Source organism: Drosophila bipectinata, chromosome 3L (assembly GCF_030179905.1).
Source record: "Drosophila bipectinata strain 14024-0381.07 chromosome 3L, DbipHiC1v2, whole genome shotgun sequence".
Lineage (NCBI taxonomy): Eukaryota > Metazoa > Arthropoda > Insecta > Diptera > Drosophilidae > Drosophila > Drosophila bipectinata.
The window spans coordinates 27,276,703-27,303,542 of record NC_091738.1 but is presented as its reverse complement, the minus strand read 5'-3'; the positions used below and the strand labels follow the sequence as shown (position 1 = coordinate 27,303,542).

The following is a 26,840-nucleotide window of genomic DNA, read 5'->3' as shown; positions in this document are numbered from 1 at the left end:
CATGATGTAAGTGTCGGATTCTATTGAGAAATTCAATTATGCTGACCAATTTAGTTTATTTGGGGCTTGGAATGTGGAAGGCGCAATTGATTGGGGTTCGAACGGAAGCTGCAGTTTACTTTAAGTTAGATTTGTATATTTCGGTTGTGGATCCAAGAGCGGACCTCAATTCGGAAAATTATTTATGCATGCCATAAGAGGCCTGGTTTCATGGGTTGGATAACTTGCATGTACAATCCTCTTGCAGAACATCAAATACATAATACTTCTTCGGCTTTTTTTAATACTTCGGCTTTTTCGGCTTTTTTTAATACTTCGGCTTTTTAAGTGAATTCGACTGAAATATATCCTTTTTCTATCTTAGTAGGAACTCAATTCAATTTCGATTTCAACTTTTTTTTCGCGGTCTTTCAGAATTGTAGAAATGGCTTGTGCTTTAATTAGTGCATCAGCTAACATTCCTGCATTTATCATAAAGCAGACGACCTAGGTGCGCTCGAGAAACGATTTATTAGTATTTACTAAGCTTTTTGTTATTTTTTAAGCTAAGAGGAGTTAGTAAGGAAATTTAAAATTTTATGTGTGACACGCATACATACGAGGGGACTAACAAAGATCAAAGTACAAAGATCGTACAAAGATCAATCAAAGCGCAGACCAACCTTCTTCATGTTGGTTCTTTCAGAGACTGAAAACATTCAATGAGAATGTGAGAGTAAGATGAGCGTAAGAAAGAGAGTAAGATCTCTCTGGGGCTTGCTGGGGCCTACCGCAAAAAATTTTTGCGGCCGTTTTCGTTGTATGAAATGGGTAGTCTTGTGCTGTATGATTAGTGCTTGCACTTAAGGGTGATAGTCAAGGTTTCCAAAGGTAAAAGTCTATGAGGAGATTTGCACAGAGCTCTGGCTTAGTATTTTGGCACACAGGCTGTGTGGTACTCTATCGAGACCTGGTGAATAAAAGGGTTTAACCATTTGAAAATCTGATAATAAGCTATTCTCGGAGAAAGAAACAAAAAATAAAGAAAACTTGTTATACGCGAAAGGATGATCTGTCATTTTAGGTCAGTGGGGGGCAAACTCTCATTTTCCATAACACGCGAGCATAGGGTCGGAAATTCTGCCGCAGCGCTTCCGACACACTGACAGCGTAAGCACTTTCAAATTTTTAAGATGCTTTTTCATTCGCTATCATTTCGACTCATTTGACAACCCAAACTTAAAAATCAAAATGTTTCCACTGAGAAAAATTTTCTCATAAATTGGGTTGGAAAAAGTCAAAGCTTTCTTTCAAATAAAATACACTATTTTAGTGCCCATTCCAACTTTTGAATTAACGAAAAATGAAATAAAGAACTACGTTTTTTTTTTTAGTGAATGCTCTGCTTTTATTGTTTTTCTCTGATACGCATACACTTAAATTTTAAACATGTGTATGTTTTGCCCCAAACTGTTTCAGGCAATGAGTAAGTTCTTTAAAAAATTTTGCGAATAGATCGGCAACGACCTGATCAGAGGTCGCAATTGAATTTGTAAACGTAGACAGAGGAGAAGAAAATACATGTTTACGCTTAGTGTTTACAAATTTATAAAACAAATTTATTAATTTAGTCGTGAGTAAATTGAATCCGGCAGTGGCGAATATAAGTTAACAATTGTTATCTAAGATAAGGACACGAAGACGGACGACGCATATGGTCTTACGACGGGCGTTGGCCGACGGCTGTGGTCTGTGCGAGTTAGGGTTACGACTAAGCTCTCCTTATCTTAAGTTAGTTAGTTCTGATCTGACAGCCGAAGAATAAAGGCACCTCTTCTAAGTCTTATGTTTTATTCCTAATCACCGTTGGAGGAATAACTGTAGCCACGACCCGGCTACCAGTTTACAAGAAGAGGATCAGCAGCATCATTGTCACTGATCGTGGCCACCACCTGGTCTTGATCGATGCCCTGCATCGTTACGGAAGTGCAGAGACATCTACAAAGTGTCCGACCGTTGTGGGCAGCAACTTGCCGCATCGGTTTCGTCAGAACCCACTATTCCGTGAGCAGCACGTGCCACGGTGGAACCCTCCTGCAAGAGCTGTGCAGGTGGAGAATGTTGTAGGCAAACACGCTGCCACAACCAAATCAAACCTTATCTGGCGCCCAACCAAGTCGAAGACCCCGACGAAATCTCCAAGCCTCGAAAACACGAGGAAACACAAAATCATCATTTCAAAACTGGTAACGTGGTCTGCACCACACAGAAGACTGCGAAAAGGAAGGAAAACTTTCATAGATTCATGTAAGTGAAACCCTTTTGTGAATTGCCAGGAAAAATTAAAAGAATCGCTAATAAAATAACATATTTATATTTGTGTTATTTCTTATAAAACATTTCCTTTTGAAAACAGTGACGGCATTTAAGTCAAGAAATTATAGTATTTATTTCTCTCTGTGTTGCGGTTTTTTTTCTTTTCTCAAATCAGTAAAATCAATTCGCGGAGAAGAGTACAGTAAATAGATAAGCGCTTAGTTTAGCGCCTAGCTTGGCGACGGGCCAATATTTTTTTGAGACGACTGTATGAGCGATTCAGAGTCTGAAAGCTTGATTGTTCGGCTAAATAACCTCGCGTTATCAGAAAAGGCCGCCGAACGTATAGTAGTACAGAAAAAACAAAGTATGGATCCACAACAGCTACAGGCAATCATAAATGCTGCGGTTTCGGCCGCATTACAGGTGCAGAAACAAGAGTTTGAAGAGAAATTACAGAAAGTCACTGATAGGTTTAGCGCTGCGACACTATCTGCTCCTGATATTGCGGTATACTCGCCAGTTGCTGTAACCGGTAATACGCCTTGTGACGAAGGCGGTAAAATCATTGCCAGAGTTTGATGGCTCACAGGGAAAATATGTTTCTTGGCGACAGGCAGCACTAGCATCATATGAGTTGTTCAGACGTTTTGACGGGAGTTCTAAGCATTATCAGGCTGTTCTAATAATCCGTAATAAGATTAGGGGATCTGCTTATTCTATCCTTTCATCCTTTAATACTATTCTTAACTTTGAGGCTATTATAAGCCGCCTTGACTTTACCTATTCTGATAAGCGTCCATTATACTTGCTCGAGCAAGAGCTCACAATACTAAGGCAGGGGCAGATGTCTATTACACAGTTTTATGAGGAGGTTGAGAAGAAGCTGACACTCCTAACAAATAAGACAACTATGACATTTGAGACTGTCCATGCTCGATATATGAATGAAAAGTATAGGGCTGATGCCCTACGTGTATTTGTTTCCGGTCTGAAGAGAAACTTAACAGACGTGCTCTTTGCTGCTCAACCTAGGGACTTGCCATCAGCCTTGGCAATGGCTCAGGAAATAGAGGCGAACCACGAGAGGCATGCCTTTGCCACACAGTATGCCAGGTCCATAGAGGAGAAACATCTTAGGCAGGCCCAGAGTAATCCGTTACAAGGGACACCCGATTCCACCTACAAACAGATACTTAAAAAGAGGTGGAAAAATCCATATTTTACCAGGGATCAAGGTCAACGAACCGTTGGTGATAATACCCCATTAGAGAAGATGGACGTAGATCCAACATCGTCTAAATTCCGTCAAGCGACAAACTTTCAGCGCTCTCAGGGTTCTTCCGCAATGCAGGCACTGGATGCACAGTCACAAAATTTACACAAGAGACCGATGAACTCTCAAAGGTTGTCTGACTTTAGGCGTCAAAGGGTTAATCATCTGTTTGAAGAAGAAAAGGGTGGTCAAACCGAGGATTATTATAATCAGATTGCTACTGATGCGGTAGATGACATAGATGATGAAGAAAAAACGGGCTATGAAAGTGATGCCGTGCATTTTTTAGGGGGATCGTCCCTACTTCCGTTCGTCCAACGAACAGTAGCGGGGGAACCACGAAAGTTTCTAGTTGACACTGGGGCCTCTAAGAGCTACATAAAGAGAGAGATTGGGTGGCCGACTTCAATTCCCGTTGATTCTCCATTTACTGTCAAGTCGCTCCATGGGGTCGAAAAAATAGAACACAAATGCCAGTTTTATCTTTTTGGTGTAGAAAGCCCTTTCTTCTTATTACCCGGGCTTAAAACTTTTGACGGCATAATTGGCCTTGACCTGTTAGCGCAAGTAGGTGCGACCATTGATCTTAAAAGCAATTCTATTAGATTTAATGGGGGACGTGAGGATCTGCACTTTCAAAAATGCGCTCAGGTTAACTTTACGAATATTGAGGATATTGTCGTGCCCCCAACAGTGCAAGAAACTTTTCAGCAGATGATGTCTAAATACTCAGGGGCCTTTGCTGACCCAAATAAGAAGCTGCCGTTCAACACAAATGTTGTAGCGACTATTCGGACAGAGGATAATGAGCCGGTTTATTCAAAACTGTACCCGTTTCCGATGGGTGCTGCCGATTTTGTCAATCAAGAGATTAAGGACTTATTAAAAAATGACATTATTCGACCATCTCGGTCTCCCTACAATAACCCCATATGGGTTGTCGATAAAAAGGGCTCCGACGCTTCGGGATCGCCCAATAAACGCTTAGTAGTCGATTTCAGAAAGTTAAATTTGAAAACTATTGCCGATAAATACCCCATGCCGAGTGTAAATATGATACTGTCGAATCTGGGAAGGGCCAAATTTTTCACTACCCTCGACCTTAAGTCCGGATACCACCAGATAGAGCTTGCGGAATTGGACAGGGAGAAAACTTCTTTTTCGGTAAATGGAGGCAAGTACGAATTCTGCCGGCTACCCTTCGGACTAAAGAATGCCTCAAGCATTTTTCAAAGGGCAATAGACGATGTCCTCCGGGAGAAAATAGGAAGGATCTGTTACGTCTATGTGGATGACGTTATTGTCTATTCAGAAACTGCAGAATCTCATGTTGACCATATTGCGGATGTTTTAAAATGCCTGCAGGACGCCAACATGCGAGTGTCCAAGCAAAAGTCACACTTTTTTAAAGAAAGTGTCGACTTCCTCGGTTTTGTGGTGACAAAGGAGGGTACTAGGACAAGCCAGGACAAGGTAAAAGCCATCAAGGATTTTAAACAGCAAAGTAATTTGTTCGAGCTGAGATCGTTCTTGGGCTTAGCGAGTTACTATCGATGCTTCATCAAAGATTTCGCATCAATAGCGAGACCTTTGACAGAGTTACTGAAGGGTGAAGGTGGCAGGGTCAGCAAATACCGTTCAAAAGGCATTTCGGTGAGCTTCGATGAGTCCCAGTTAAGCGCATTTGACAAGCTTAGAAATATTCTTGCTTCAGAGGACGTTATCCTCCATTACCCAGATTTTACGCGACCATTTGATTTGACAACTGATGCTTCATCCTTTGGCATAGGTGCAGTTTTGTCTCAGGGAAATAGGCCTATAACGATGATATCCAGAACGTTGAAGGATAGGGAACTAAATTATGCCACGAATGAAAGGGAACTACTAGCAATTGTATGGGCCCTGGATAGTCTTCGTCACTATCTCTATGGAAAAAGCGACATAAACATATTTACGGACCATCAGCCACTTATATTTGCGGTTTCTGATAAGAATCCTAATTCAAAACTCAAGCGCTGGAAGGCCCGCATTGAAGAAAGTGGTGCAAAGCTCATGTATAAGGCAGGAAAGGAAAACTGTGTGGCGGACGCTTTGTCGCGGCAACGTATTCACACTCTGCAAAGTTCAGCGGAGTCGGATCGAGCCACTATTCACAGTGAAGAGTCATCAACACTTGTTATTGAGGCCACGGAAAAGCCAGTTAACTGTTTTCAAAACCAAATCATATTGCAGGAGGCGTCCACGTCAAATAAGCGACTATTTATTGTGTTTGGTACTAAGACTCGACATCAAATTGATTTTTCTGATTGGGAGACATTGGTGGACTTAGTGAAAGACATAGTAAAGCCCAACGTCGTGAACGCCATACATTGTAAGCTTCAAATTTTGGCCCGCATTCAAGATAGCCTGGTTCGGCTCTTTCCGGCCACTAGATTTTGGTATTGTAAGTATTGGGTGTCGGACGTTATGAGACCGGACGAGCAAAGAGAAATACTAGTTGTGGAGCATAACAGGGTCACAGAGCTGCCCAGGAAAATATTAAACAAGTGCTGCTTGACTATTATTTTCCAAAAAATGGGCAAAATAGCAACTGAAATCGTTCTAAACTGCAGGATTTGTCAGAAAGCAAAATATAATAGGCACCCATTGAAGCAGGAATTAGGAATTTCGCCAATACCATCGCGGGTGGGAGAGATGTTACACATGGACATCTTCTCAACAGGAGGAAAGTACTTTCTCACTGCTGTCGATAAAATCAGCAAGTTTGCGGTGGTCCAGCCAATAGCATCGCGCGCCATTTTAGATGTGAAAATTCCAATCCTTCAACTGGTGAATCTCTTCTCTAATGTCCGATCGATTTATTGCGATAATGAGGCATCGTTTAACTCCGAAACTATACGGTCCATGCTGAAAAATCATTACGATATCGATATAGCAACTGCCCCACCTTTACACAGCACATCAAATGGACAGGTGGAAAGATTCCACAGTACTCTTATAGAAATTGCCAGGTGTCTAAAATTGGAGAGGAAAATAGACGATGTCACGCAATTATTCCTTCAGGCGACAATAGAGTACAATAGGTCATTTCACTCTGTCATTAATAGAAAATTTATTGAGATCATCCATGCTAGTGCTGACTCTGCCCCGGACATAATTATGAACCTTAAAAAGGCACAGCAGGAGCAGTTAAATCGTGACAATCCAGCTCGACAGAATAGGGTATTAAACGTAGGTGAGAGAGTTTTAGTAAAAACCAACAAGAGACTGGGAGATAAGCTTACTCCTTTGTATGTCGAGAACAGGGTCGAAGCTGATACTGGGACAACGGTCCTAATTAATGGTAGGGTGGTCCACAAGGACAATATTCGATAAGGGCCTCCAAAAAAAAATATTGTTTCCCAGGCTTAATGTACCAAATTGTGTTAGGTACCCCAAACTCTGAAAACTTGCAGAGGTAGAGTCTTACCATCGATGTCGAATTTCTGGCTCAGAAGAACGCTCACACAACCGTAGTCAATAGCTTAAATTGAAAATAACGTATCTGCTTTCACTCTTTTAAAAGTAAATGTTGTAATTCACTTAATATTAACACTAATCCTAAAGGCGATTTTGAAAGAGGGTTTCACAAAGGCTAACTTGCTGCTTAAGGTGGCTAAGATGAAAATAAGAAATTGTTGAATTTTGTAAAATTAATATTTAGTTTGTATGAAAATACTAGCTAGTAAGAAATTGTTGAATTTTGTAGAAATAATATTTAGTTTGTATTAATATTTAGATGAAAATACTAGCTAATAAGAAATTGTTGAATTTTGTAAAATCATTATTTAGTTTGTATGGTGTATCTTATACATCTTATGATATGTATCTTCTCCGATCGCATTCATACCATACGCCAGATATCACACGCTTTCACGTCCTAGGCTACGACTTACCATTCGCAGCGATTCAAGGATAACCCATGCGCCTCTCCACCGCAACGAAGTGCTCTCAGACTCCACTCCACTTTAAGCCTGTCCTTTTTTCACTAAACGAAAAAAGCCCGCAGCATATAACGGAGCTGCAATTACCTACAACAAAATGCCAGCTGCAGCAGCGCTTAACTGCTTCGCGTTCTGCGTATCGATAAAGATAAAGATTTATCAGACGGCGAAGCAGAGCCTCGATAGTGGTGACTCAAATCCTCGCTAACATGGATATGGCCGAGGACGTCCATGTTTTGAAAAAGGAGAGTAGTTAACAATGGTTATCTAAGATAAGGACACGAAGACGGACGACGCATATGGTCTTACGACGGGCGTTGGCCGACGGCTGTGGTCTGTGCGAGTTAGGGTTACGACTAAGCTCTCCTTATCTTAAGTTAGTTAGTTCTGATCTGACAGCCGAAGAATAAAGGCACCTCTTCTAAGTCTTATGTTTTATTCCTAATCACCGTTGGAGGAATAACTGTAGCCACGACCCGGCTACCAGTTTACAAGAAGAGGATCAGCAGCATCATTGTCACTGATCGTGGCCACCACCTGGTCTTGATCGATGCCCTGCATCGTTACGGAAGTGCAGAGACATCTACAAAGTGTCCGACCGTTGTGGGCAGCAACTTGCCGCATCGGTTTCGTCAGAACCCACTATTCCGTGAGCAGCACGTGCCACGGTGGAACCCTCCTGCAAGAGCTGTGCAGGTGGAGAATGTTGTAGGCAAACACGCTGCCACAACTAAATCAAACCTTATCTTATAATTCCTATAACATTTTGCGTTATTCATGGTAAAATATTACCATGTTAGCAGATATCTTTAAAAATCTATACTTCTGCATGTTTTTTTAAAAAAAGGTAAGAGCCAGATTTTAAAATTTTTTAAGTTTGTGAATCACCTTGTCAACCAAGCGGACAATTTATATTTGTTTAAGCGGACGGATATTGCTACTGCACACATGAGTCGATAAATGTATTTAAAGCAGTGGTCGGCACGGCACTATTTTCCGCATAGAAAAATTCTCTGCCCGAGCTCTGCCACACACACACAGTATAAATGTGTGGAACACATTTCTGCTACTTTCCGCTATTCTTATGCGTTAAAATCATATCAATGTATTGGGTGCCGACCACTGATTTAAGGTATGGTACAATTTTCCTAGGGTGACATTTATATCGGTGCATGCCAGAATACCGGAAAAATAAAATGTATATCCATAAGGCTATTAAGTTTGTGAAAATCAGCTTTACAGAAACATGGAATCTTATTTGCCACGCAAGGATCAGATACAAAACATAAGTCTAATAGCCGACCTAACGAATTTCTAACATCGTTAATTCGACCTAGGGATTGACGTGTCCCTAGGTCCGCTGCCCGCTGAAAAATCGTGGTGCGTGATAAGTGATAAGGTTGGTGAGTTATCGACATTAGTGCTGGGATATTGAAGTCTTCCAGAACTACATCCAGAGTCCAGAAGTCTCCAGAGATCAGCGCGGTCAAACGAATCTTAAAAGAATATTTTTATTAAGTTATGTCCTCCACCTTTATATGGGCATTTGTTTTGACTTTGGTCTTGTTTTGACTAAGCCGAGACATTAATCTCTCTACAAACAAAGGCAAGCCGAAAAATAAATATATGTTTCGATGGAGGACAACTGTTAAGAGGAGCCCCAAATAATAAGGTCGCACTCCAATGAATTCCGTTTAGAAACTGATTTTATTCTGTACAATTCTCTTATAAGTACGATACATGAAAATCTTAAATCTATTTAAAACTACTTATCAACGCACTGCACGCTGACCTGCTATGCGACCCTTTCTCAAGTGGGAAAAGCGCACCACATATTTTTGTGTTATTTATGTTAGGCTGCAGGGGATCGGTTTAAGACCATGCTGTTTATCTCATATCTCTATGGGTCTGATCCCTTGAAACTCTATCTTTGGATTTTATGCCTTCAATCGTGTTCAATGCTTGAACATTCTGGAAAGGGCCACGAAAAAGTGTGTGTTGTTTTAGATTAACATTTTATTTAACATAATCACTCTCTTTACTTTATATCTTTTAACAGATTATATACATATGTGTGTTTGTATACCATTGCAGAGGGTATTATAATTTTGGTCAAAAGTGTGCAACGCAGTAAAGGAGACATCTCCGACCCTATAAAGTATGTATATTCTTGATCAGGATTACCTCCTGAGTTGAAATGAGCATGTCCGTCTGTCCGTCTGTCTGTTTCTACGCGAACTTGTCTCTCAGTTTTAAAGCTATCGTCTTGAAACTTTGCGCACACCCTTCTTTTCTTTGCACGCAGTATATAAGTCGGAACGGCCCGGATCGGCCGACTATATCCTATAGCTGCCATATAACTGATTGATCGGAAATGGTATAACTTTGGTGTTTTTAGAGTTAGAGAGTTCAAATTTGACTATTTTTGGCAAAACATTACGTCATGCCAAATTTCATAAGGATCGGCCGACTATATCCTATAGCTGCCATATAACTGAACGATCGGAAATGACCCAACTTTCGTGTTTTTGAAGATAGAAAGATGGAGTTTAATACAGATTCTATTTTTGGTCAGTTGATCCAACCTACCAAATTTCATTAGGATCGGCGGACTATATCCCATAGCTGCCATATAACTGAATGATCGGAAATGGTATTTGGTAGAAATATCAACTTTCGTATTTTTGAAGATAGAAGTTTGGGACTTTTTTTAGATTTTGTATTGTAATAAATTGGATTATATATTCCTATTCCCATAAGGATCGGCCAACTATATCCGATGTTTGCGATATATATACGGTTTTAACTGCAAGGGTATATAAACTTCGGCTCCGCCCGAAGTTAGCTTTCCTTTCTTGTTTTTTTTTTAAGTCTTATTTTTTAAATTGTAAATATATATTTTTTTTTATTTTTACCATACTATACAGTTTTTAAATTTTCTTTAATGATGCGTGTTCCTCCTGAATATGATATAAAAGGATCCGTCCTTGATGCTGCTGATGGGGTAGCTGGTTTTTTCTTCCGCCGCTGATGTTGTTCTTCTACTCGCCGGTGGTCCTGCCGCAGACGTTGGTCCCGCCATATAAAATGCCAAAGATTTTGGCTGTCGTTGTTCCCAGGAACCCGACTTTTTGTTTTTGCTCGATATTTGGCCTCGAACTCGGCGTATATTATTTTATTATTTATGTATTTCCGGTGTTGTTCCGAAAAAACTTATTTTTTTTTTTTTAATTGAAATCTTATTATTGATTTCCCACAACTTTGTTTAGGATCTTTCCCTACACAAGTTGTGTTTAGTTTTTAGCTCCTTGCGCCGTATCGCTTTGGAGATCCGATGGCTGAATTCCAGCACAAAGATTTTTTATATATATTCCGATGTAAGGCCTCGGACAGTCCTGCGCTAAACAATAAACGCACTTATTGCTCTATGGCAATTCTCAATCTCTGTGTCCCTTACCACTTGGGGGGAAACAACAGTGAACTACGATTTTAAACCAGTTCGCAGCCATCTTAACTACCTTGGACTGAGTGTGTCAATGCACATCTAGCCACTATTTAGGTGCCAATTTTAATAGGAGCCCCAAAATACGGTTGAGAATACTCCATGAGCCTTTTTTTTTTACTCATTTTTATTATTGTTTTTATTTTATTATTTTTTATATTTGAATGCTTATTGGCATTTACTATATAATTTTATTCTCTTTTCCGATGTAAAGCCTCGGACAGTCTAATACACAAATAATTTACAAATAATAAGGTCGCACTTCAACGAATTCCGTTTAGAAACTGATTTTATTCTGTACAATTCTCTTATAAGAAAGATACATGAAAATCTTAAATCTATTTAAAACTACTTATCAACGCACTGCACGCTGACCTGCTATGCGACCCTTTCTCAAGTGGGAAAAGCGCACCACATTTTTGTGTTATTTATGTTAGGCTGCAGGGGATCGGTTTAAGACCATGCTGTTTATCTCATATCTCTATGGGTCTGATCTCTTGAAACTCTATCTTTGGATTTTATGCCTACAATGCTTGAACAACAACTTTGTACTGAGAAATTCGGACGGCGAATTGTTCTCAGCTCTAAACCGTGGGCTAGCCAGAGATTTAAACGGCTGTGTCATTTCCGGCTGAGTAAGCTGAAGCGGATCACTAACAACGGATTTTTTTACGCTTAGGGGACTAATTAAGCAACTGGTCAGTGATTTTTCGAAAACCAGTGATCAACTCCTTAAATCCGTTCTTAGTTGGACCTCATTTTGCAACAATAACGGAGACCAGAACTACGGGAAATGAAATCCGAAACTGAGGCAGTGAAGCCGGCACATTTGGCGTGTACAACGTTTTCACATGGCGACAATGGATGGTAGGCAGGGATGACGAGATTGTTTTATTAAAAGACTTCATTGCCTTATTCTTGATTTTGATTGATCCGATCTACTGGCACGTTAAGATGTAAATATCGCCTTACATCAATTTTATGTGAGAATAAATTTATTTTTTTGACTTTCGCTTACCATGGAAATATCCGTACGATTCAACAAATCCAAATTGCACAAACCATCTATTTCATAGATGGGCACAAAATCTAACGGTCTGAGCCGCACCTCGGCCAGACAACAAATTACAACAACAACCACCACCCTCGCGATGGTTGTCGTCGCGTTGTGCGCAAACGCACCCTTAATAATTGTTGTTGCAAACTCGGGACCGCGGGATCGGGCCCGCTACCTGCCTCGGAATTTGTGTAGCAATGTTTTTGTAAATCTTCACGGCTCACTGACCGCGCGACTCGATCGTCTGCCTCGATTTGCTGGCGCCAAAAATTACGAATAACGGGGGGAGCCTTGAGAGCTCTGAGAAGCCTTGAAAATTCTTTCATAAATTAAAAAAAATTGGCTGTCCAATTAGTTACCCAAGATACTTAGTCTAACTTGCCGATCACGAGGCGGAATGTTTTAAAAGTTAAATTAGCGGCCTCAGTTTACTCTGGATCCGAACCAGTTTTATAACTTTGTAAACACTAAACGTAAACATGAATTTGCCTCCGAGGCTTACGTTAAAAAACTCATCGGCGAATGCTGATTAGGCCGTTGCCGATTTCTTTGCACAGTTTTTTCAAACAATGTGTTCATCCTACACTATTAAGACTCAGTCTAACACTTACAATATCCAAGCAGCAAACCTTATTTTTTACCAATCTTTTTCTCAAAGTGGTTTCTGTTTATTTCTATTCTTAAGGTTAAAGCGGTTTATTCGTCAGGTCAAGATAAAACTGCACCGAGGGCCTGCACGAACCTCTCCATAAACTCATGTCATGCACATTTCTCTGGAAACTTCGATATTTCCCATCATGTGAAAAGAATCTGAAATTATGCTCCTGAATAAAAAAGAAAAATTTATTCTCTGCCAAATTTTTCATTTTTTTTACTGTTTATTAAAAATGTATGCTAACTTTATTGGTACATATGATGACATTGGGCTTTGCCTTTGATAAAGACTCTTGCCTGTCGCATTAGACTTAAAACTGGATACTGGAGTATGGATCGTGTGTCTGGAACTCTTTATATGGAGTATACCGAGATGACATCGAATCTGTTCAAAAAACTTTCTACATCCCGTTTGTTTCCAACGTCATCATCCCATTACGGAGAGCGCTGAACAGCCCATAGAACCATGCGACTTCCCGCCTTAAGATCGTGAATGGAAGATCCCTTTATTTTCATTAACTGTCTGGCCAACTTATAGACATACGCAAACCCGAGCTGGTACGCTAATGGGCTCAACGAGATAAGATGTCAGCTGGATTCAGGGATGTAAGTACAAACCGATACTCCAAAAAATTGGTCGATTTCGGAATCGCTGAAACGCGTGGGCATAATAACGCAACGGTCAAATCCCTTTGCAAATGCTTAGACTGAGAACCTGAAATCTGAAAACATTGAATCTAAGAAGTAACTTCTAAGACTCCGCACTTCCATGCGCGGACATCCTGCCCTTTGGACGTGAGCTTAACTCCGGTATATCTCAAACTGCTTAGTGTAATAATCCTTAGGTAAGCTTTTAACCCTTTCCCTCCGGTGTGGCTTACAAAAAAATGTTATATAAACTGACTTTAGTAAAGCATTTTACTTACTTAACCATTGGCTCCTTTTAAGTAAACTCAGTCTTTTGGGTTTCTCAACTCATTTACTTCATTGGATTTCGAGCTATCTAACGAGAAGAATCCAACGTTTTAAAGACATTTTTTCGCGCCTTGCGTGTGTTACATATGGTGTTCCTCATGGATGCCATTTTGGACGCCTACTTTTCTCTTACAATTTACCCCTTTCCATAACTTACTCACTAAAACGCTGATGACGTTAAGATCTGCCTTCAATGTTTATCCACTAGTGCCCAATATACCCTTAACATGATTTTTATGAAGACCTCATTTCGGTAGACTCCACTCTTGCTTCTGAAGAGGTGAAATCACAAGAGTTTGGTGACATTAAGTTTATTTTCATTAAAATCATTTTGTCCGAGAAACATTTATACATTACATGTTCGTATATACCGCCTTCGTCTGAACCGCCCACATATTGGCAGCATTGGTCCGCTATTCAATCCGTTTTTAATCTTATGACTGATCGTGACCAGTTCGTTGGGGCGACTTTAATATCCCAGAATTAAAGTGGTCCAACGTCGATAACTCAGCATTTTTGTCACTTATCACTCACCATGACTTCACCGCGGGTATGTTTGACATGTGCCTACGTCAAACCATGTTATAAATTCGTTAGGTCGGCATTTAAACTTATGTTTTGTATCTGATCCTGATGGTACCGCTCTCTCCAGAGCTTTTCCACTCAACCCCAGAGGATTCATATCACCCCATGCTGGAGGTCTCAATCGAAACCATTGCTGGTATCGATCAGATGTCTCCACGCGTGGTAAATTAAATTCGCTGTTTCCGTAAAGCTGATTTTCACAAACTTAATAGCCTTATCGATACATATGATTGGTCCGATATTCTGGCATGCACTAATCTTAACGTCACCTTAGAAAAATTTTACTGTACTTTAAATACATTTTTTACATTATATACATACATTACATTAAATACATAAATTACAAATCCTCCTTTGTTTACAAGGTGCCTCACTAACCTAAAAAATACTAAAAATAAGCTTTTACTTAAATATACAAAAACCTGCAGTATTATTGATTTTTCAAGATATCAAGGTCAAATTTGACCGTGCATAACGCTGAATGTTACAGGAATTATATTCGCCGCTGCCGGATACAATTTACTCAGGATCCAAAGCAGTTTTATAATTTTGTAAACACTAAGCGTAAACACGTATCTTTTTCACACCTACATACGTTTGAAGATTCCTCTGCGACCTCTGATCAGGCCATTGCCGATCTTTTCGCAGAATTTTTCAAGCAACTTATTCTCCGCCTAAATTGACAGATCAGCCTTACGCATATAACATTCAAGCAGAAAATCGTATTTTCTGTCAGTTTTTCTCTGAGAAAAACTTATTATCTGATCTTCTAAGGGTCAAACCCATTTATTCGCCAGGCCCCGATGGAGTACCAGGATGTGTGATAAAATTTAACATTCCTAATAGTAGAAGGGCTCGCAACTTTAGTCCTCTGTTCCTTAGCCATTGTAGTTCGACATATGCACTGCATGACCTTTTTAGGGTACAATGGTATACTCTACATATAACATCTCATTCCTGTTAAAATTTTAAATTTTAAAAATTTTAAATTTCCTTACTAACTTAGCTTAATATGTATCATACTAACAAATCGTTTCTCGAGCGCCCCTCGGTCGTCTGGGCCTCTAAGCTTTATGATGAATACAGGAATGCTAGCTGATGCTCTTATTGATGCACAAGGCAATTCCATATTACAAAAAGAAGGCAAAAAAAAAAAAGTATCAAGTCCTCATACGATACGTTATTTCTCTATGGATGCGCCTTAGAAAGATTAAGCCAGGTTAAAGATTTGGCTGTCCTATTTTAAACTTAAAATTTATACATACATTTGGAACTAAAATTTTTGTCCATATTTCCATCATATTCAATCTATTAACCCCGACGTTAATACGGTTTAGACGTTATCTCCGTCTTCGTTATTTGAATAATAATAAACCAGAGAGAACGGCTTAAGTCGAGATTTCCGAATATATTATATCCAGACCTTATCTCTTCCACTCCGAATTGAGTTAACCTTTCAAGTTTAAACTTTAACTAAGCGTATTTTTGCAAAATTTGGACATAAATTTGATCTGCGCTGTACCATACGAGTCCAAGTTCCAAATCGGCTAGTTATATTTTTTATAGTCTTGGAGGTCTCCGTTTGTATGGTTAATGGTGTATGAGTATAACTCCTCTTAAAATCGGCCGATTTGGACGAAATTTGTTTTTCAGATATATATAAGCCATAAATATAGTTTCGCATCAATATTTAAAAAACAACCGTTATAGTACTGAAACGCTACAGAAATTTGTGGAGGCGGCAAAAAAAAAATGTGAAACAAACTGAACTGCGTGGGCATTGTAGGAGGTCCCATGCCAAGTGCTACAGCTCGGACAGTAACGGACATCCATGCGTTCATATGGCTATATCGACTTGGCTGTTGGTGCTGATCAAGAATACATATACTTTATGGGGTCGGAGATTCCTTCTCTATGTTAAATGTATTTAGACGACTAAAAAATACCATTTAACAGTAGAAATTCGCCCTTTTTTGTAGCATTAATTAATAACTTAAAACAAACCAACATGGGCGTACTGTTTATTTGCAGAAAATTGCCTTAATTAATAATTTAATAACATTTTTAATAACTAATAACCCACTCCGCCCCAAATTTTTTTTTGGCTTCATACTTCCAGCTGCATCGTATTGATGATTGTAACCTTCCTTCCTAAAAGATGGAATTTTGCAAAAAGGCGCTATTGAGCCTTGTGACAAATGCCTTTCATGGGCGGAATGTCATAGTTGAGCACAGTTCTGCTCGGGGTATTTTTGAATCCAAACGACTAGCCAGAGTTATGCATTAAACTTCATTTATTTATTTACTTGTTAATTAATTAATATTGTTTATGTTGGTTAGGTTACAATTATTTCTGAATGGGTCACCATTGATCCCTCGTGGCTTATCCCTGACCGTCTCCACCACTCCGATCGCCTTCATTGCGTTTCCAATAAAGGTCCTCCTATGAGGAATTGCCCGGGAGCCAGTGGGGACAGATCGTTTGGATCTGCTCATAAGGGGCAGAGTGGACGTGAGCTTAAACCTGATTCGATGTTGGTGAGCACCGTGGATAGTTCTTCATAGGTCATAGCAGTGAGTTTGCAGGAACGATATAGATGAGTTTTAACGGCCTTCAGATTTTGCCTCCCACAGTCGCCCAAAATTAGGACTGTGCGGTGGGTTGAAATGGCACTGGATTCCACGGGGCGTAAGAGTGGGTGCGATATCCGTGTCGATGGCATTTTGAAACTCCTTTTGCCAGATGCGAAGAGAATGGTCTGCTCCGATGAAATTGGTTGAAGAGCCCAGAGGAATTGTTGAGTAGATAGTCCTGTGACTGCTTCTAGATGTATCGCCTTGGTTGCTAAACATATAAGCCTTGTATGTGTGATGCCCACAAAATCTGGATGCTTTCAAGTAAAAGGCGCCCGAATAGTCGACGTGACGAGCTCAGCAAAACGATGCATTTTGCGTATAATGATCGGATTTTTCTATGCTTGGGACAGTTGTTGACGGTTCTTCAGTCTTCCTTTGAGTCGCAGAATCCCAAAGTCGTCTAAAAACGGGCAAAGAGCGCTGAGGGCACTGTGCCTGGATAGAGACTCGGCTGTGCCAGGACTCGGCTGATCTCTTGAGAAAAGGCTTCTTTCTGCACCATCCTTACGATTTGATGCAGAGCTTCTTGTAATTCTTGTACTCGAATCGCGCCCACATAAAGAAGTTCTTGTGGGTGGCGTAAGTTATGCAGCTACCTTTGGACGTAAGCCATAACTAATAACCATTTGTTATATGATGAGTAAGAAGTGATGATTGAGTCGCCCAGTGAACAAACATATGCTGTGATGTTGGTTGGTTGTCTTCTTTCTTCGTGGTGTTGGTTAGGGGGAGGAGTGTACGTGTTCTTCGGCCACCGATTCTCATCCTCCCGTAACCAATAGGGACCGAACCACCAGATGTCATGCCTGGCTAGCTGGTAAGGGGTAAGATCCCTTGAAGCGCAATCGGCTGGGTTTTCTCCCGAAGGTACGTGCTGCCATTGGGCTGCCGTACTTAGTTCCAAAATCTTGCCAATTCGGTTTGAGACGAAAGTCTTCCAACGGGTCGGATTTCCTTTAATCCAATATAAAACGATTGATGCATCAGTCCAGAAACTAACGGACATGGGAATTTCGGTGGATGAAAATTGTGTCATTTGGTTGGGCAGTCAGTTGGTCAGCCAACACTGCACCAGAGAGTTCGATTCGAGAAATCGTTAGTGGCTTAGTGGGCGTGACTCGACTCCGTGCTGTCAATAGGGCTGTGCTCACTCTCCCGGATTGATATTGTATTCGGAGATTATCACAGGCTGCGTATGCTTGCGAGGAGCCGTCACAAAAGGCGTGTAGTTGGTATGACTGTGGCTCACCGATCTGGTAACCAAGCCAAGACCATGATGAGAAATACTGTTAACCTCTTGGAGTGATCATTTGATGTCAAGCTTCTGCGGTGGTGACTTCGGAGAGTTGCTTAAGGTCAAAATATTCCTTAATGGTGGAGTGATATTGTTTTTAAATGTGTCGTTTCTGTTTAGCCGACGTTTTTAGAGGTGAAATCTATTAAGTGCGATGTGGTGAGACTTTCCGATGACTTGTTCCTTGTCAAATTCAGTTTTTAACGGAAGCCCGACCAGGTATTTTCCATTGGGTTATCTGGTGAAGGTACGCTGGAAATGATCTTCACACCATTGTTCTTCTGCTGTTAACGTCCTCTCTGAGCTGATTTGATAGAGATCGAAGAAACCCTTTACTATTGCATCCATATTAGTCTGATGGCATCGAATGGTTACCACATTTGCCCTTGTTTCATTGCTATGGCCAAACACGATCCAACCTAATTGAGTGAGTTGAGCAATAGGTTGATTTGAAGCTCCTTTCCGTAAATCTGGCAGTAAAAAATATAGTTTTAGATCTACTCCAAATAACGAGTCGATGCGGCCTGGACTGGTAAAGGTGGGATCGGTCAACTGTAATCCCTGAAGATGCTGACAAGTGTCCACGTTGACATTGCGTCTTGGTAAATGAGAGGTTTTCGAGTTGAGGACATACGCTGATCGCACCAGATAGTGAGTAGAGGGTCCGTATATGAGCTTAAGGAAAAGTCTGTACTAATTTTTTTTTTTTTTTTTTTTACCGTTGCTTTTATTTCTTGAATCTTCTCTTTGCGAGACTAACAAGAGTTGTATCAAATCTTATATTTTTAACTTAACTAACAGTCATATTGACTGATACGGAGTTAGACGGCCCTAAAAATCGATTGCTGGGTTGGGAGGTCGTTGCGTCTAAGGCGGGATACGCTAGAAACCCGAGTCAATCCCCGAGCGAGAAAATTTGGGTGCGAAGACAGTTTTTCTTTGTATAACTCTTTTTGCTTCTGGATTTCGTCTTTCACCGCGAGGATGCCCAGATACCGGTGGATGTTTTGTTGCGAACATACCAAGGTGCCCCTGTGATAGTTCTCAAGATTTTTGATTGTGCGCGCTGTATGATGTCTATGTTGCTGCTGCTCGCGTTCCCCCACAGCTGAATTGTACAGTAGTAACTTGTAGTCCAGGCACAGTGGCGATCGTGAGTTTATGATCCAGTGGAGGCTGCTGGCTTTAAGTTTTAGATGCATCTTTGTGCAGTATACAAAACATATAGACACGGCCCGAGTGCGCTTCCCTGTGGAACTCCAGCTTCGATGGTGTAGTCGCCCGAAGTAGCTGCGTTGCATCTCACTGAGAATACCCTATTGTAGAGGTATGATTCCAGTAGCTTGTGGGTATATGTTGTGGGTATATGTGGGTATGTTGGCAAATACGTTTTAATTTTGTGCATGAGTCCGATGACCCACACTCGGTCGAAAGCTTGAGATACGTCGAGGAAAATAGCGTTGCAATATTCTCGCTGTTCGAAGGCTGAGCGTATTTCGGATGTTAATCTGTTCACTTGTTCGATGGTTCCATGGTTTCTTCGAAAGCCAAATTGGTGTGCCGTGATAATATTGCAAGCTTCCAGATGTGGTATTATGTATTATTATTATTAACAAGCATTTTTGAAACAATTTAGACAAACAAGGCTTTCCAGGCTTCGGTATCATTATAATGATGGATTTCTTCCACTTTTTTGGGAAATAGCCAAGATTAATGATTCCATTAAATAGTTTGCAGACGACCTCTATAGCGCATTTTGGAAGTTCGATCAGCATCTTTGGGGTCAATAGGTCACCGCCGGGAGCCTTTTTTGGTTTTAGCACTCTTATGACTTTTTCGATTTCTTTCGGCCGGAATGAAGGTGCGGCTGGCTGAGGGGAGGACTCTGGCTGAATTTCTGGCAGGAGGAATGAATTTGAGGCTGGGTTTGGCTGGAAGACACTTTGGAGATGTGTGGCGAATGTTTCAGCACGGTCTTCGTCGCTGCGAGCCCAGCATCCCGAAGAGTTTCTTATCGGGGTGGTTGTTTCAATTGGGGCGCTAAGATTTGGGTGGGCACTCCAGAGGGGGTACTTTGTGCTTGTTGGCGAGAGATTCTGAATGTACCTCAGCTATGCATTTTCTTCCTGTTGGTGAAGAGCCTGGTCGAGTGATCGGGTTGCCTCCTTAAGGCGTTGTTTTAAAGCTGGCGATCTGCTGTTTTGCCAATCACGACGCGTACGCCTCTTTTCTCGCACGAGCTGTTCGATTTGCTTATTAGATTTGAAGTGTTTGTTTCGGTCTATAGACTAATTATTACTATTATTACTATTACTAATTTCATAAGTAATTTAATTTAATTACTAATTAAATTAATCTAGAGCTAATTGTGGAAAGACATGATAGATCTTAACATCGGAAAAAAGCCAGAAGGTCTGCTGCATATGGCAAAATTTATCATTTGAAGGCTAAGGAGAAAAAGTTATCAACTGGTAAATTACGCCCCACTTCAAAGGTTAAAAATAATTTCCCAAATACATTTTCAGGTAATATGGCTGATGTTCAATAGTGAAGAGGTGAAGCTTAGCCTTGCAAACGAAAAATTTGATCTTACTTTTGAGTGGCGCAAAAGTTTCATTTTCTAGGACGATACAAGTGTAGCTACACTTAGCTTAGGAGGAATTGCCCATTCTTAAGCAGAATTGTGAAGACAAATTGGTAATATTTTTTATACATTAATTTTGTTTTATGTAATGCATTTATTGAATAAATTCTTAGATTGTGGCAATTTTTTCTCTCATTTCGTTAAAAGGAAGTCCAGAGTTTTATCTTACTAAAAACATTCCCTCAACAAAGCGAAGGTAAAAAGGCAATAATTACACTACCTTAAAAGATGTTTTAAAACATTCACGATTAAATAGTATATTAATATATTTATATCGCAATATTAATTGACGTTATTTTCCACAGATAAAAAGGACGCACGTGATTCACGCTATTCTAGTCCCCACCAAAAGGGGAAAACATGGTGCTACTGGAAATTTAAAAGTCAAGTATACAATTCAAGATTCGAGGGTCAAATTTATTATATACCATAAATAAAGTGTTATGTGAAAGTAAGAACTGAAGAGAGCTATCAAAGAAAACAAATGTAAATGTAAAAATAATGTAAAAATATGTAAATGTATGATGTAATATGTAATGTAAAATGTAGAAATAAAATTTCTAGAATTTAGAAAAGGTCACCTTTAATTTAAGAAATATTTGTATATATTGTAGAAAGGGTTATCTTAATTTTAGGGCGCCTTGCCCTGGGGCTTAGAAAAAATCGCCATGAAATCAAGACATTTTTCCTTAGTTTTAGAAAAGTACTTTCTAAAACCTAGAAAAACAAACCCTAAATTTAAGAAATTTTTTTCTATTTTTTAGAAATTTTTTTCTTATTTTTAGGGAAATTGGCCTTTGATTTTAGAAAGGAAACGCCATTAATTTTAGAAAAATTTACCCTAAATTTAAGAAATTTTTTTCTTATTTTTAGGGCAATTTTCCTTATATTTTAGAAAGGAAATGCCATTAATTTTAGAAAAATTTACCCTAAATTTTATGGTGCGGTGCCGTTGAAGACAAAAATAGGGCGAATTTCTAAATCTTAGGGCTAATTTTTTTTTGAGTGTACTTCTTTCCTATGAGGAGTAGAGATTTTAGCTGCCGCAACGAGTACTTCTTCCAGGGCGCTCGTAGTGTAGTCGATGTCCGATTCCATGTTAAATTCCGGAGCGAGTTCTATGTGGGCACTCACGTACTTTTTGTATTTTAGCCAGTTCGTTTTTTGCGTCGTCAGGCTGAAGGGGTGTTCGGTTATTTCTGGGCTTTGAAGAAGCGTTAGAAGCACAGGCGAGTGGTCTGATTCGAGACTGATTCGAGTTCGAGACTGCTTTGGCACTTATTAAATTGCGAGGTATGTTTTTTGTCTCTGCAAAATCAATAAGGTCTGGGAGCTTTCGTGAGTCTGTTGGCCAGTATGTGGGACTTCCAGGGGAAACGTAGTCCAGTTTATTTTTCACATTTATAATTGCATTGTACAATTGTCTTCCTTTGGGAGTCACTAGACGTGATCCCCAGTGCGTATGTTTGGCGTTGTAGTCTCCTGCGGCTATAAATCGATCCCCAAGTGAATTATAGAAGTCCATAAATTGTCCTTCCGAGATTGAGAAACGAGGAGGGCAGTAAACGGCAGCGATTGAAAGGATTCCGTTGCTTGACTGAATTCGTATCGATGTGGCCTGCAAGAAGTTTGTTGCAAACCTTTTGTGAAAAAGTTTAGTAATTCTAGTTTATGCCGTGAGGCACCATTGGCGTTCCACATTGATATTCGTAGCGCCTGCATAGATTATTTAGACTGTTGTGCTACGAGCAGCTGTATCACCATGGTTCTGGTTTTGAACAAGCGTTTGCATGGTCGTTTTCATGAATGACATAAGCTCCATCATACTTTGTTGGAGGGTAAGCATCATAGTTTCCGTTTTGCTGTGTGGCTGTTCTGGGGCCTGTTGAGCGCTTTGAGAGTTAGGCTGAATTGGAATTTCTCTTCCAGATCGTAGAGCATCGGCATAGGAGAAGCCGTTGGTGGTGTTTAGTGGACCGAATGAGAACCTCGCAGCTTTGGCGAAGAAGACGTCTGGCGTCGTTTTTGACGCAACGTACGCATTCTGTGGATTTTGGTTGCGCGTTGCGGTCGCTTGACGCATGCGACTCTTTAACTCCTTATACACAATACATCCTCTATAGTTTTCGGTATGGCTGCCTCCGCAGTTTCCACATTTCTTCACGGTACCGTCCTTTTTTGTAGTGCAGCGAGCGGACTTGTGGGCGTCCCCGCAGACTACACAGACAGTCCGAAGTGTGCAGTAAGACCTTGTGTGTCCATACTCTTGACAATTAGTGCATTGCACTGGACCGTTGCGTTTATGTGGCTCTTCAACAGTGATTTTCTGATGCAAAAGATATTGCAGGTTGTAGATTGGGTGGACTTCGTTCTTCTTCAGCGACCTGCTTTCTGGCTCGAGCTCGACCTTGAAGAGGGGTTTTGAAGAGGGTCTTTTTATCTTTATTTAGAATTTTAATAACATTCTTGGCGGCGAAGCTCTTTTCTTTAAGGGCGGTTTTTATTTCCGCGGCGGTAACATCAGGTTCTATTCCCTTTACTACCACTTGTAAGCCCTTACTGCTTTTCAGCTGGTACGCGTAATAGTTTTTCTGTACAGTGTCCAGGTATTTGGACACGATTCGGAAGTGCTCTTCAGTCTTGGTTTGCACCTTTGTTTCATGGATGTTCCCTTTGGTAAGCGGAACAACATGAAAGTTGTCACCGTTCCCGATCAACAACGCAATTTTGTTGACCAGGGCACTCGAGCTTTATTCCATTACCGCTTTGGCACTTTCCGAAGTTGTTTTTTTTGTACTCGCTGTAGTCGTTGACGTCGCGGTACTTTGAGTTGTAGAGGTTTTCGCTGTTGCTGCAGAAATTGTAGCGCTGCTAGTTGTTGGTGCGATATTTGTTTCCGATATTGGAGGGGAGGTTTTAGACTGCGAACTCCATGACGCGGGAGTCGGAGAGAGCAGAGCGGGTGAGCAAGACCGTGCCCTTTGGGTTTCAGCGGTCAGTAAAGCCGGGTTGCTTTTAATCGCCGATTTTTCCACTTCGGTATCGCCAGCTGAAAAGTAAGCGTAGAAGCTTCTACGCTCGTTCTTTTGATCGTTGCTCAATGAGCTCATTGCGTGGCACTTATTTTTTTTTTTGAACAATGCACTAGTTTTGGTTTAGCACATCACAACTGTTATAAAAAGCTTGTCTGTCGCTTTTAATAAATTGTAGTTATGTAAATTGTTGTCTTTTCGCTCATATTGGCGAAAATATAAGCGAAGTGCAGTTTCCCCGGAGCTCGGACAAAGCACGTCCGCTCAGTTCGGTAGTTCGATTACTATTGATACTAAATGTACAGGTAATCTTTGAGTTATCACCGATCCCAGTGATCTGTGCTGTGACTCGGTGACGTGGAAGTCCCAGTAACTGAGTGGCACGTTCTGTGATTAACGTGCCCTCAGAGCCATGATCGATCAAGGCTCAAATAACTTCAGTTTGTCCGGTGTTGTTATTATGTAGTTGTACTATAGCTGTGGCCAGCAAAATGGATCAAGTTGACTGCGCGGCAGCGGCCATCAGCACTGGTGATGAGCTGGTATACGTCGTGGAAAAGTGATGCAGGGTAAGGTGAAAATGTCCGCGTTGAAAACAATTCTTGTTTCTGCCCCCTTTTGCATGGGATTTTGGGGAGGATAATTTGTCGATTGGTTGATCACAGAGTTTTCCGTGGGCTGGGAAGTTCTCAATGATGTTCATGCTGACGAGGCGATTGTTGAGGAAGGTTTCCAAGTCGAGGAAACTCGGAATGTCAGAGTTTCCCAAGCAATGCCCCCAGGCTTGTACAGTTGTCGTAGGTAGTCTATCGATCAAATGATGGACTATCCATTGCGTGCGAGAATGGATATTCGTTTTGAGATGATTGAACTCGTTGATGCATACGTTGGTTACGTTCAGCATATGTTTGATCTTCGATGAGCTTTTCCTTGAGATAAAGGGTAAGTCGTAGAGGGAATTCATGTGATGCATGAATTGTAAACGTGGGTTATAGCGTTTGATGATAAGATCCCATGCGATAGTGTAGGCGCCATTGGTTAGTTCCATTTGATGTACATCTTTGTTCTGGTCTTTAGGTAGTGCTTGCTTGAGGAAATATAACCGCTAAATATTTGAAAGTGCCTGGTTCTGGTAAATGAGCCGCACCAGGGCCGAGTATTTTAGGAACAGGCGTCGCTTGTTGCTCGGCGCACCCTGGCTGACTGTGGAAATAGGGCTTTGTTTTCCGAAAAGTGCTCTCCTTCTTGAAGTTTACGTGGAGTTGGTTGAGCTGATTGTGAAGATCTTTCTGGAGCGCAAACAAGCTGTCGGCGTTGCCACCCTTTGCCATTGTTTCAGATTCTGCACTGGAAGATCTCGCTGGCTTGGGATCGCTCATTTTGCGTATGCACTCACACTTATGTACGTATGGTCTTCCAAAGTGAGAGAGCGATAATGGGCTAGCGTTTGTGCGACACGTGCGATGCTAAACTTAATTTCGTTATTTTCGCATCCTCTTTGTCGAAGACAATGAAGGAGTTGAAAAGCAGAATAATGGTTCAGTGTTGAGATAAGGTTTCCATTAACGACTTCGATGGAACTGTCGGAGATGACCATGGATTGTGGGGTCGTGTGTGGATTGTTTCCCTCATGGGGCACAAAAAAATTGTGTCAAAAAATGCCTTTCATGGGCCTTTCAAAAAAAAATAGTGACAAATGCCTTTCATGGGCGGAATATCATAGTTTAGTACAGTTCTGATCGGGGGATTTTTGAATCCAAACGACTTCCCAAAGTTATGCTCTTCCCAATTTCAATACGAAAGCTTTGTTTGAACCTCACTTGCTATAATTACAAATTATTATAATTACAAATAATATTAGTATTAAAAATTGTACGAACCTGGAGCATGACTATAAATTTTAGCTTGTATTGATTTGTGCTTTTACGTTCGAAAAATATTAGTTTAATAATAGACTACAAATACACTACAAAACAAGAAAGGAAAGCTTTAAAACTGAGAGACTAGTTGGCGTTGAAACAGACAGACAGACGGACATGCTCATATCAACTCAGGAGGTGATCCTGATCAAGAATATATATACTTTATAGGGTCGGCGATGTCTCCTTCACTGCGTTGCACACTTTTGACCAAAATTATAATACCCTCTGCAAGGGTATAATGAAGCCAAATGCAAATACGATTTTAATCGGTGGTATTTTAATACATGAATGGAAAAATAGAATTTTTGGTATGTTAGATAAGATATTGGCGTATTGTTAATACAGTAAAATTTAAATATCAAAATTTGAATACTTTTAAAAAACACATTTATACCAAAAAAACAGGGCAAATTTCCCAGTGTGCATTATAATCAATAATAAACGGATGTTGATAAAATATTTACCATGACAATGCACATAAGAACTTCCAAGTATATAAATAATAATAAACGGTATAATAAACGGATGTTGATGATAAAATATTTACCATGACAATGCACATAAGAACTTGCAAGGTGAACATCCCAAATGATAAAAACGCTAAAGTAGTAAGAGTTACATCGGTAATATCTTCAAAACTTATTACTTTTTTTTGTAATGAAGAATCTGTTGAGAATAGTGATGAAAACGGTTGTTGAGATATGTAATCCTTTTTCGAATTTTTCGAACCTTTAATAAAATAATTTGTAATTTTAAAACGTAATTACATTTAATCAAACTCACCGTTTTTGTTTTTAAGGTCCAATTTAAAATTGCTTCTTGTTGAAATTTCGGTAAAAGCTTCTGTTTGAGGACCAATCTAATTAATAAAAGGACGTCTATTGTAATGTTTTATAGAAATTTTTTTTGGACTTTCAGGCAATCATAATAATCAATCTATAATTTTTCTAAAAACATAGAAATTGACACATAACATTTTCAAAA

The 26,840-nt window shown here is 40.2% G+C and overlaps 1 protein-coding gene and 1 long non-coding RNA gene across 8 annotated transcripts in view; one reads left to right on the top strand and one right to left on the bottom strand.

The window, feature by feature from the left end:
- The window catches only part of LOC138926293 (uncharacterized), a 184,057-nt gene that overhangs the window by 113,481 nt on the left and 43,736 nt on the right, over window positions 1-26,840 (bottom strand). For 5 of the 7 annotated variants that reach the window (XM_070279961.1, XM_070279959.1, XM_070279963.1 and 2 more), the window contains 2 exons: window positions 26,640-26,715; window positions 26,404-26,585 (listed from right to left, as the gene is read on the bottom strand). In XM_070279961.1, coding sequence (XP_070136062.1) covers window positions 26,404-26,585; window positions 26,640-26,715 — 258 coding nt within the window. Of the gene's footprint in view, window positions 1-9,439; window positions 9,526-26,403; window positions 26,586-26,639; window positions 26,716-26,840 lie in introns of those variants that run through there. The other 2 variants (XR_011442767.1, XM_070279960.1) reach the window with 2 other exon arrangements.
- Window positions 20,869-21,492, top strand: LOC138926463 (uncharacterized). Its single transcript, XR_011443005.1, has 3 exons — window positions 20,869-20,955; window positions 21,016-21,098; window positions 21,208-21,492. It is a non-coding gene; the product is annotated as an uncharacterized lncRNA (long non-coding RNA).